An 11,955-nucleotide genomic window follows, 5' to 3' on the forward strand; every position below is an offset into this window, starting at 1 on the left:
AGAAGGAGGAGACATCCCCGGGCTGTACGTGTGTTGAACGCGGAGGTACCGTCCGTTTGGCACTAGGATCTTCGGTGATTTGGATCACGATGAGTACGACTCCTTCAACCCCGTTCTCTTGAATGCTTCCGCTTAGCGATCTACAAGGGTATGTAGATGCACTCCCCTCTCTCTCGTTGCTAGTTTCTCCATAGATAGATCTTGGTGACTCGTAGAAAAATTTTGAATTTCTGCTACGTTCCCCAACACATCTGCACCGCCACGGGATCATTGATGCCATCATGGATCAGACCCTTAGAACAGGTGGCGGGCAGTGGTGCCATCATACTGACGATGTCGGTGTTGATGGCCTCGTAGCATACATCAGAGGCAGCAAGCTCGGGGAAGATGTTGACGATGGCGTCACGACTCAGGCGCTCCTTCAAGCATGTGCTTAGCGCCGGAGCAGCAAGGCTGCTGGTGTGGATAATGACAACTCCGTTGTCTGCACCACGCATCACAGGGGAAGCAAGCTCGGAGGATACGCCGGTGAGTGTCTCCTTAGGCGTGAGGCCCTGAACTCCATGGCCGACGCAGTCGACAAAGTTCTTGCTGCCATGGTTCACCTCTACACTCTCACTTGTCTGCTCTTGTCCGGGAGGTGGCCATGGTGACTTCCAAAGCCAGTGGACTTGGTTTATGAGGGATGGAAACCATAGCATTCCTGTAGTTTTGTATAGGAGGGTACCCCTATATTTTGTAGCAACCCGAGGCGGTGGCCAAGATCACAACTGAGTTGTATCTCGTGGAAGAAACATTATGTTGATAGTAGAACATGGCACTTCAGGCGACAGCCTTCCAGTTGCACCACACCTCTGCATCCCTGGCCCAGAACTGCAAGGCTTGATGAAATGTAATGAAGAATAAGCCCAAGGTATCAGTTCAACATAAAACAACCTCAGAGCTTGTTCGCTCGCTTCAGAAATAGAGTTAAGCTTCTCCTCTTGGGAAAAGGTTCTCAAGAAATCACAAACTCTGCCAGTTTGCGTACTCACAAAATCCACTAGAATGCCAGTGAATAAAACTTGGGCTTTCAATTCCGTGTTCGATATAGCATCGCCAGCCTTCATGCACTTCGACTGACTTGCTCGATGAGATGAACGCCACTGTTGAGTTGCTGAACGTGGACCTTGAGGACTGGTTGCTTCCGAATAGCATTTAAATGATGGCCATGGCATTGGTCGTAGCATGTGTGCTTGTTCCTTCATGTTCACATTCTCATCCAGCATGTACATGGGGGTCAATGCGCCAATGTGGTCGAAGCAGAGGCGCCAACACCTTGTTGATGCCATGGCGTTCAGTTTGGGGATGGAAAATGGCCAATGCGCTAAAGTTGACAGGACCTTTGCAGGAGTTGTAGAGAATGGATTCACACTCCACACGATGAGGGGCACCGCCACATAAATGTTCAGATCGGCATCAGTCAGACCAACAATAGAGCACACAACAGAGGTTGGTGTAGCAACACTGATGGCTTCGATGTCGAGGGTCTCTTCACACAGAGCAGAGGTTGCAGGCTCAGAGCAGATGTCAACGGCGGCGGCGTGACTCAGGCACTCTGTCGAACATGTGATGGGCGTCGGTGCAGCAAGGTTATTTTTGTCAATGGTGATGATGTTGTGGTCTGCATCACACTCTACTTGGGCAGTGGGGTCGAGGAAGGCGTCTCTGATGATCACCGTAGGCATGAGGATGTGAACTCCATGGCCATCATCAAGTTTCTCCGCAACCATCGTTGCCTCCTGCACAATTTCATCCTCCCTTATCCGGGCAAGGGACGAAGCACAGTGATGCTCAACGGTGATCGTGACCGCACAACATCTTGGATATCTTCCTGCAAGCCCTCGATGTAATGGTGGACGAAGGTCTTGATGCTCATGTTGGGGTTGAGATCCAGCACGCGATGTACTCATTCCCAGAATGCATCCGTGTACACGGCCATGGTTGCGGTCTGCTTCTGCTCGAGCAGTGAGCACAACTGCAGGTTGTACTCCGACGACACGTCCTGGATGTCTAGGAGGCAGGCAAGCTCATAGATGCACCGACCATGCATGGCTAGAGCCCGCGCTGCAGCGTGTCTTGATCGAAGCTGAACTACTGCTGCCACATAGTTGATTCTTTGGAACACGGAGATCTTCACCACGCCATACACTGTAAACACTTGCTGCAGTGTCTCCTCAGTGACCGGATAGTACACATGGTGCACGGTGACGCGAAGAACGCCGCCGTTTACCAACTCTTGGTGGTTCGACATTTGGTCGAGCACCTGATAGGCAGGAAGTGGGTGGTGATTTTTTTCTTGGCTCGAATACCAAATTGTCACGACCCAAACTCAGGATGGGACGAATAACTGGATTAGTACCAATAACAAGAAGAACGCCGCCGTTTACCAACTCTTGGTGGTTCGACATTTGGTCGAGCACCTGATAGGCAGGAAGTGGGTGGTGATTTTTTTCTTGGCTCGAATACCAAATTGTCACGACCCAAACTCAGGATGGGACGAATAACTGGATTAGTACCAATAACAAGATACAATTTGAGGAATACAAAAAGGTTTGAGGTGAGAAATCAGCAAAGAAGAAGGGGAGAGCAGTAGCAGGAGGTGAGGAACAGAACAGAGACGGGAAGATGAAGATCAGACTAATTCAATCGCTGCCTCCTCCTGTGCTCACTCGGTTGCTTATGTAGCCCATGCTGTGTGGGATCTAGCCTCAAATGATCAGCCCATCTCTAAGCCCAGGCCCAGGTTACAAATATACAGTGGCAGTCCATAGGTGGGGTGTTACATGTTGATGATGACTAACTCTATTTCTTGAGAAGGATAGTGACACACAATTCAGTTTACCAAAGATGTATGTATGCACACTGTGAGGCCTTGATGTAATTTTATTATGTTTTTTTGTGGCCTTGATGTAATTTTATTATGTTTGAGGTGCCTTTTACTTCCGCTGAACTTCTTTAACAACTCGAGATATTTTTTGCAACAATACATAAACTACAATGATACATTGATTATTTTTTTATATTTAAACTACGTATGTGCCAGTTGCCACGAAGATCAAATATTAAATATTTTTTAATAATCAATAACAGAATAAAAGGACCATACGAGACATAATTAGGTTTATAGCACAAATGCCCGTGCGTTGCAACAGGAGTATAGAAAAAATAAAATGTAATGCTGCAATACGGTTTGTATGAAACGGCAGGTGGGAGAAAGGGTGGAAGATGAAGCTTCCGAGGCTCATTGCTCTAAACGACGATGTTAACAAAATGATACACAACTTTTACTTAGAAACAGCATTTCGATAATCTCATCAAGGTGATGCCAGAGTTGGCAACATGTGGTTCACGCCCACATATGGTACAGATCTTGGTTTGTGGTCAACAGCACAATCAAATGAGAGACAATGTCTAGATTGTTAACGACATCCAGATTAGTATTTTGGTGTAAGCAATTGAAAAATTTCTCACAAGCGTGACATAGACTTGCGACGGTCAGTATATATATTCAAATGCATGATTTGAAATCCCCTTTCATTGAATGGATTCTAATCATTATAGGTGTTTGCTATGTGAGCAAATACCATAGACCAACATATCCATATCGCATTTGATGTCAAGAGAAAAAAACATGAAAAGACACTCTAATCATTAATCTCACACGGGATGGATCGAGAAACAAATTAACACAGATTACTCGACAACTCCAGTTATGAATCACACCCCCCTGGGGACATGCCACCTCTGCCCGCTGCACCCCTTCTGCACCCCACACCGCCGCTACTAGCGGAGGCTCCACGCATCCATTTTCCTTCTTTTGAGATTTCAAATCAGGATCATCTTCTTCCTCAACTTTATTTTCTTCGCCAGGATCATCTTCTTCCTCAGCTTTATTTTCTTTGCCCATCCTTTCCTATTGGTCCCAACCTGTTTATTGATTCCAACTTGCAGCAGTATTTAAATTGGTTCATTTGAGTGTAATCGAGCGAGGTGGGATTATGCAGTAGATAATCAAATCCTCTCTTTTGCACACGATCCTTCGCTGGCTCGGTTGGGACGCCCCCTTTCGGCCTGTGCGTGGTCTATTATTTGCCAGATAGGTTTGATGGGCTGAGGCCCATGCTAGCCGGTTGAGGCATACCGGCCTTCGTTGGGACAGCGGGGGTGAAATTTTTCTAACCACGTACGACGACGGATGAAAACGGACGAGAATTAGGGAAGAAGAAGCAATAGCTCTTTTATTATTATTATGAGGTAAAGACTAGCAAAAAAGCCCGTGCGTTGCAACGGGACAGAAAAAATACACGCTCTTAACCCAATGACCACGACTCGAGACCCTGATAGATAGACGTGCTTTATTTAAAATGGCATCACATTTGTGTTCCCGACGGTGGTCTCACTGCTCACACAACGAAAATGCATTTGAATGTGGTCAGTCCTAAGGCGTCTCTCTCTCTCACACACACACGCACGCGCTCGCACGCACACAATCGCTCAGAATAAGATGAGAAAAGTGTTGCTTTTTCCCGCGAGGTTTTTCAGAATTGTGTATGCGTGATTATTAATGTTTTTTCCCACTCAATCTGGTTTTAATGTGTGTTTATTTGCAATTTGAATCGCCGCCGGTGCGAAAGAAAAACGGACCGTGCACTATAGATTAAGTTTGCACCCAAATTAATAGTTAAGAAATATTTAACAGCTAAAAGTAATAGCATATTTAGATTCTACACATTTTTCTAATCAAATTTCATATATAATATGTTAAAATCGGACTTACGGTTTAAAAGATATTGATAATTTTGTTTTAGATAAACTGCGGATTGATTAACCGAAAGGTTAGGGGTTTTCTGTTAAAATACAAAAAAAGATTCGTATGACTTAAATATGGACGGCGGGTTGATTACCTGAAATCTTAGGAGGTTTTCTAAATAAAAAAACGGTTCATTATGACTTATAAATGGACTGCGGGTTGATTTCAACAAACTGTAGGGACTTTTTTGCAAATAGGGGTGACGGACGACGGAAACCCACCGCGCTTTATTATTAGGTAGAGAGGTAGAGATAAAGATAAATGTTATTCCATGGGATCAATGGGGCGTTCAACCAGTGGTCAGCAGTTTGGTGGCATGTTTCTTGGCGGCCAAGTTCTTTGGTACCTTGTGTGGCTAGAAGTTTAGCTGTAGGCGTGTGGGCTACATCAATCAACCAAAATTCAAGCACGCGGTGAGCTGTACGCGGCAGATCCGTCGTGCGCCACCACGTTCACACAGCTGCATCCAGGAGACTTGTCCAGTTCAGTACTCCCGGAAAATATCAAATAAATCCAGCTCGCACACTTTCATCAGTAATAAAAAAACATAATAATGCTCTTGCCAAAACAATACAAGGAAATAAAATACTCGTGTTATTGGAAATAACCAGAATCGCAGGAAGAGCAGAGCTCGTTTTCAGAGAAAACTTGGCTCGCAAGGACGTGACCGGTGCAAACTCTGCTGCTTTTTTTTTTGGAGGGGATATCTTCTGCTGCTAAAAAGGAAAGAAAGAAAATTGCCGGATATGAAAAGGGCCGGGAGGCGGGGCGACGGGGCCCAACTCAATCGACCAAACCAAACCCAAAGCCCACGAGAGCCATCACAGAGGAGAAAGAGAAACCCTACTCGTCTCCCGCAGAGAGACGAGACGCGAGACGAGAGAGAGAGGCAGAGAGGGGAACGAGTCGAGCCGCGCGCCGCTTCCGTCGGGGACCAATATAAGCCGGCTTTCTCTCTCCTTCTCCCCACAGCCCACCAAACCCTCGCTCTTCCCACCGCAGGAAAGAGCTCCTCCCCTCTCCCCACCCCACCGCCTCCGCCGACGAACCGATCGGATCCGGGACACGATCTCGGATTCGCTCGGCAGATCAGCGCGCACCAGCCCCCAAGCCCCCGGATCCTCCTTCGTCCTCCCCACCGCGCGCTTCAGGTAACGTCTCCGGAGAGATCTCTCCTCCGCTTTTTTGTTCTCCGTGTGGTCGGTGGTGCTCGTTCGTGCTCGATCGATCTGGGCTGGGGGCGTCTGATTTCGTCCTGGATCGATCTGGGTCTGGTTAGTTCCGTTGTGGTACTGGATCTGGGGGAGAGTCGGCGGGGCTGGAAGATTTTTTCTCGGGCGGTTGCGGGAGGGGATTGATCTCGAGATTCGTCGATTTAGGCTCCGCAGCTTCGGTATCTCGATTTTTGTAGCTTCATGCTCGATTTAGTTTACTGCTAGTTTAGTCTGTGTTGTTAGATAGATTTGGGCTAGGCTGTTGATGATGATTTCGTTTTACAATTCTAATGATGTGCGCTGCGTACTGTGGACTGGCGGACTGTCGTTTGGTTAGGTACACTGTTTACTTTTGTTAGTTGTGACCGGTGTGAACTAGTAGTACCTGGGAACACTCGTCTTGAGTAGTGTTCTGTGTCCCATAATGGGGGGAGAATCGTGGGAAGTACATGTCCTTGTTGAACTTGAGTGCTAGGTTCTGTTGGCTTGCTGTTGATGCCTATAATTATCGGATGTGCATGTGCTCCATAGTTAGGTACACTGTTTGTGTTGTTAGTTGTGATCTGTCATCTATGTGATCTACACAAACGTGTTGAGAATAGTGTCTCAGGGATCACGGAAAGCTATTGGCTTGCTTTTTTTTTTTGCCTCCGGTTATTGCTGGCATACTTCTAAACTGGCTAGTTTGTAAAGTTTGCATGGTTGCTTTGAGGTGCAGTCTTGCTAATTTGGCTTCTTTCCTTTCCTGTTTGAATAGAACATCATCTGGGATTTGTGTCCACTTAAGTGGGATAGTCTAATGCTAATATGTATGCAATCAATGGTTGTTTGGTACCAGAATTCCTGTCACTGCTTTCTGTTAACATGCTCCTGTTTTTCTTTAATACAGCCATGGCAGGAATGGCACCAGAGGGTTCCCAGTTTGATGCTAAGCAGTATGACAGCAAGATGACCGAGTTACTGTAAGTTAACTCTACCAATTTATTGTCTCAGCCTTTGGCGGCCATGTGAAGCTCTCCTTTTTGCACAACCGAGTACATGATTATGAATTTGCAGGAACCAAGGTGACACTGGGGAGTTTTTCACCTCGTATGATGAGGTGCACGAAAGTTTTGATGACATGGGCCTCCAAGAGAACCTTCTTAGAGGCATCTATGCTTATGGTATGTTTCCATCAGATTGCAGTCTCATATTCCATAGCCCTTTATAGCAGCGCTGCATTTAAACTCTGGGAAACATTTTCTCGCTAGCGTTTTGGATTACCTGTTTTATTCTACATGACCTGCCTTTCATCTGTATGAACCATTTTCTCTGTGATGGGAAGACATCCGAGTCTTCTTGCTTTATGTGGAGCAAGCTTTTGATGTTTGTATATTCCTAAGCAAATGTCACAAAGTGAGCCCCCTGATGTTGAGGTTTCCCTAGGGTTTCCTCCACCAGGTGGCAGTCTCATATTCCATCGCCCTTGATAGCAGCATTGCTGCAGTTAAACTTTGGGAATTGCCATGAGACGCACATCTGTTATTGTGTGCATTTCATTTTCAAACACATTCTTATGCCTTGTTGGTATTGGATTGCATGTTTCAGTTTGGTTATCATGCTTATTTTCTGTATATAAAAACCATATTCTGTGTGATGGGAGGACATCCGAGTCTTCTTGCTTTTATGTGGAGCAAACTTTTCATGTTTGTATATTCCTAAGCAAACGTCATAAAGTGAGCCCCCTGATGTCGAGGTTCCTATGGGTTTCCTCCACCAGTCGGCTGTCTCGTATTCCATCGCCCTTGATAGCAGCATTGCTGCACTTAAACTTTGGGAATTGCCATGAGACGCACATCTGTTTTGTGTGCATTTCGTTTCAAACACATTCTTATGCATGTGTTTAATGGATCGTGTGTTTTGTTTTGCACGTTGTGCTATTTTCTGTATAAAAACTACTTTCTGTGTGATGGGAGGACATCCGAGTCCTCTTGCTTTACTTGGAGCGAGTTTTCCATGTTCGTATATTCCCAAGCAAACGTCACAAAGTGAGCCTTCTGATGTCGAGGTTACCCTCGGGTTTCCTCCACCAGATGGCAGTCTCATATTCCATTGCCCTTGATAGCAGCATTGCTGCAGTTAAACTTTGGGAATTGCCATGAGACGCACATCTTTTATCATGTTTTTCATTTCAAATGCATCCTTGTGCCTTGTTGCTAATGTATTACATGTTTTGGTTTTTTCTGTATATGAACAACTTCCTTTGTGATGTGATGATGAGTGTTGCTTTCGTTGACACTCTTAAACAATATAGTTTGGTCATCTTACAAATACAAACACTTCTATTTGTAGGTTTTGAGAAGCCATCAGCCATTCAGCAAAGAGGAATTGTTCCCTTCTGTAAGGGTCTTGATGTGATTCAGCAAGCTCAGTCTGGAACAGGAAAAACTGCCACCTTCTGTTCTGGAATCTTGCAGCAGCTTGACTACGGATTGGTTGAGTGCCAGGCATTGGTCCTTGCTCCAACCCGTGAGCTTGCACAGCAGATTGAGAAGGTCATGCGTGCTCTTGGTGACTACTTAGGCGTCAAGGTGCATGCATGTGTTGGTGGAACTTCTGTTCGTGAGGACCAAAGGATTCTTGCCAGTGGTGTGCATGTTGTTGTCGGCACACCTGGTCGTGTGTTTGATATGTTGCGCAGGCAATCCCTCCGCCCAGATAACATCAAGATGTTTGTGTTGGATGAAGCTGATGAGATGCTTTCACGTGGTTTCAAGGATCAGGTCTACTTCTTACACATAATTATTTAGAATTCTGTGCATTGTTGTTACTATGTGTCTGTGTATAATATTTTACAGAACTGAAGTCTAACTAGTTGCTTAAAACTTAATTAGCTTCTGTATGCACATGTTCATTCGCATATGATATTATTTACATGTTAGTATTTCTTCAGTAATTGCTGCAACTTCATAATTTATACTATCGTCTACAGTTCTAAATGTAGAATATTTGTCTGATATACATGCATCATTATTTGTAATCTCTTAATTACTAATGATCTCTTAGTTACTATTGATACACCAATTTATATTTCGTTCGTAATTTGTACCCCAATCTCCAGATCATGTTGCTTAAGTAGCTTGAACTAACAGGTGTTTTTATCTGTTGCAGATCTATGATATCTTCCAGCTTCTTCCATCAAAGATTCAGGTTGGGGTGTTCTCTGCTACCATGCCTCCTGAGGCCCTTGAGATAACCCGCAAGTTCATGAACAAGCCTGTGAGGATTCTTGTCAAGAGAGATGAGCTTACCCTTGAGGGTATCAAGCAATTCTATGTCAACGTGGAGAAGGAAGAGTGGAAGCTGGATACACTCTGTGACCTGTATGAGACCTTGGCAATCACCCAGAGTGTCATCTTTGTGAACACCCGCCGCAAGGTGGACTGGCTCACCGACAAGATGAGGGGAAGGGATCACACTGTCTCTGCCACGCACGGAGACATGGACCAGAACACTAGGGACATCATCATGAGGGAGTTCAGATCTGGATCTTCTCGTGTGCTCATCACCACCGACCTGCTGGCCCGTGGTATTGATGTGCAGCAAGTATCCCTTGTCATCAACTACGACCTGCCGACTCAGCCTGAGAACTACCTCCATCGCATTGGTCGTAGTGGTCGGTTTGGGAGGAAGGGAGTTGCCATCAACTTTGTCACCCGTGAAGATGAGAGGATGCTGTTCGACATCCAGAAGTTCTACAACGTGGTCATTGAGGAGCTCCCGGCCAATGTCGCTGACCTTCTCTAGATTATATCTTAGGAATGCAGTAAGGTGCTTGATAAAGTTCGTTTTTGTTGAATATCTCCCAACTCTCAGTTTTGGAGTGGTAAGGTCTGGGTCTGTTTGAATCGTGGTTAAAGGATGGTCTGAGTTTTTTTTCTATGCAATGTCCGGAAATTTTTGTAGTGCGTAGGCTGTGCCATCTCCTGGGCTAGCTGGGATAGAGTGACATTTATTTTACTTTCCGTTGTGAAGCTATTTTGCCCATGCTTGAGCTAGTATATTTTTCCTTAGTATATGTCAGATCTTTCTATTTAAACTGAAACAGCTTCCTTCTGATCCTAAGAAGGCACTGTACAGAGCAGCGATTGGTTGGCCCAAAAAAGCATATTAGGAAGTTAAGTTGAAACTAGTATGTGTTAAGTTTGGATTTGTAAAAATATACTCCCTCCGATACTTGTCCTAGAAAGAGGGAGTACAAGGCAGAATCCAATCGAACTTAAGTTGAAACTCGTATGTGTTAAAGTTTGGATTTGTAAAAATATACGCCCTTCGATACTCCTCGTACGGGAGCCATTAGGGTTTAGTTGTCATTTGTTGACTCCTTGCTTTTGACATCAAGTTTTAGCTGGTTCTTCAAGTGTTTGTACGTGTGATGCAAATCAGTAGGATTCTCAAAATGTGGGAATAAGAAAAATGCAGGAATAAGAAAAATAAAGGATTGGAGTGGCATGCCCACTTGAATCTCATAGGATTAGCACAGAATGTTTGATGTCATGGGAAAAACAAAGTAAGTGAAAAGAAAGGGTTGAAGTGGATGCTAGATTTCCAATGAAATATACGTATTGCACATGATTTTGTAGGAAAAATTTCTATTGGATTCAATCCTATGAATCAAACGATCAATGTAGGAAATTCTTGTTAAAAATAATTCTGTAATAGGAAATTCTTGTTAAAAATAATTCTGTAATAGGGGAAAATCTCTCTTTGCCTAAAACCGTCACTGCGGTTTGTCCCATAACCGACGCCTCCCTTCAATTTCCTGGAACCGACGCCTGCTGGAGGGATTGTCGCGTCTCTTAGGTTCATACAAAAGGGGCCTGTAACCATCGATCAAAACTCTCGATCACAAAGGATCTTGGCCTATTTTTCCAATTTCAGAAAAATCAGAACTTTGATTTGATTGGATATGCAGATGCCGTCTAGTCTGATCCCCATAATGCCAGATCACAGACCGGCTTCGTGTTCCTACATGGTGGCACTGTTATATCATGGAAGTCTTCGAGACAGACTCTGGTGACAACTTCTACCAATCATTCTGAAATAATTTCATTATTTGAAGCAACATGCGAATGTGTATGGCTTCGCAGAATGATCAACCACATACAACAGTCATGTGGAATTGGTTCGATAAAATCACCTACCATTATCTATGATGATAATGCAGCCTATATTGCACAGATGCAAACAGGATACATTAAGAGTAATATCACCAAGCATATTTCTCCTAAATGGTCCCCCCCCCCCTAATCTTCAGAAAAGCGGGGAAATAAGCATTCTGCAAGTCAAATCATGCGACAACCTTGCTGATTTATTCACTAAGTCTCTACCAAATTCAACATTCCAGAAATGTGTTCATGGAATTGGTATGCGAAGACTTAGGGACCTGCAGGTGTCAGGGAGAGTTCTTCTTGAGATATCCTTTTAATAACATCACATTATGCTATCTTTCTTTGTGAGTATATGTTTCAGGATCTCATCAAAGATTTTATGAAGAACTTTTGAAGAAGAATGTTTTAAGATGATAGATGATTCTACATGGTCAAACGTAGATTAGGGGGAGTGTTAAAAATAATTCTGTAATTAGGGGAAAATCTCCCCTTGCCCAAAACCGTCGTTGCAGTTTGTCCCGCAACCGACGCCTTCCTTTGATCTCCTGGAACCGACGCCCGCTCGAGGGATCGTCGTGTCTCTTCGGGACATATAAAAGAGGCCTGTAACCATCGATCAAAACTCTTGATCACTTTTGATTCGAAACAATTCTAACCTTCCAAAAATCCTATGGAATTCATTTGAATCAAACGAGCCCTTAGTTTTGCGACAAATCGCCGGCGGGGCGTGGGCGGCCAA

The 11,955-nt window shown here is 44.5% G+C and overlaps 1 protein-coding gene across 1 annotated transcript; it reads left to right on the top strand.

Annotated features, from left to right (window-relative positions):
- Nucleotides 1–5,771: 5,771 nt before the first annotated feature.
- Nucleotides 5,772–10,121, top strand: LOC119323147 (eukaryotic initiation factor 4A-like). Its single transcript, XM_037596729.1, has 5 exons — nt 5,772–6,003; nt 6,956–7,028; nt 7,123–7,229; nt 8,398–8,828; nt 9,217–10,121. The coding sequence occupies exons 2-5, from the start codon at nt 6,958–6,960 to the stop codon at nt 9,850–9,852; spliced, it is 1,245 nt and encodes a 414-aa protein (XP_037452626.1). The 5' UTR covers nt 5,772–6,003; nt 6,956–6,957; the 3' UTR covers nt 9,853–10,121.
- The last annotated feature ends 1,834 nt before the right edge of the window (nt 10,122–11,955 follow it).

The sequence above is a fragment of the Triticum dicoccoides genome, chromosome 6B, assembly GCF_002162155.2.
Source record: "Triticum dicoccoides isolate Atlit2015 ecotype Zavitan chromosome 6B, WEW_v2.0, whole genome shotgun sequence".
Taxonomy (NCBI): Eukaryota; Viridiplantae; Streptophyta; class Magnoliopsida; order Poales; family Poaceae; genus Triticum; species Triticum dicoccoides.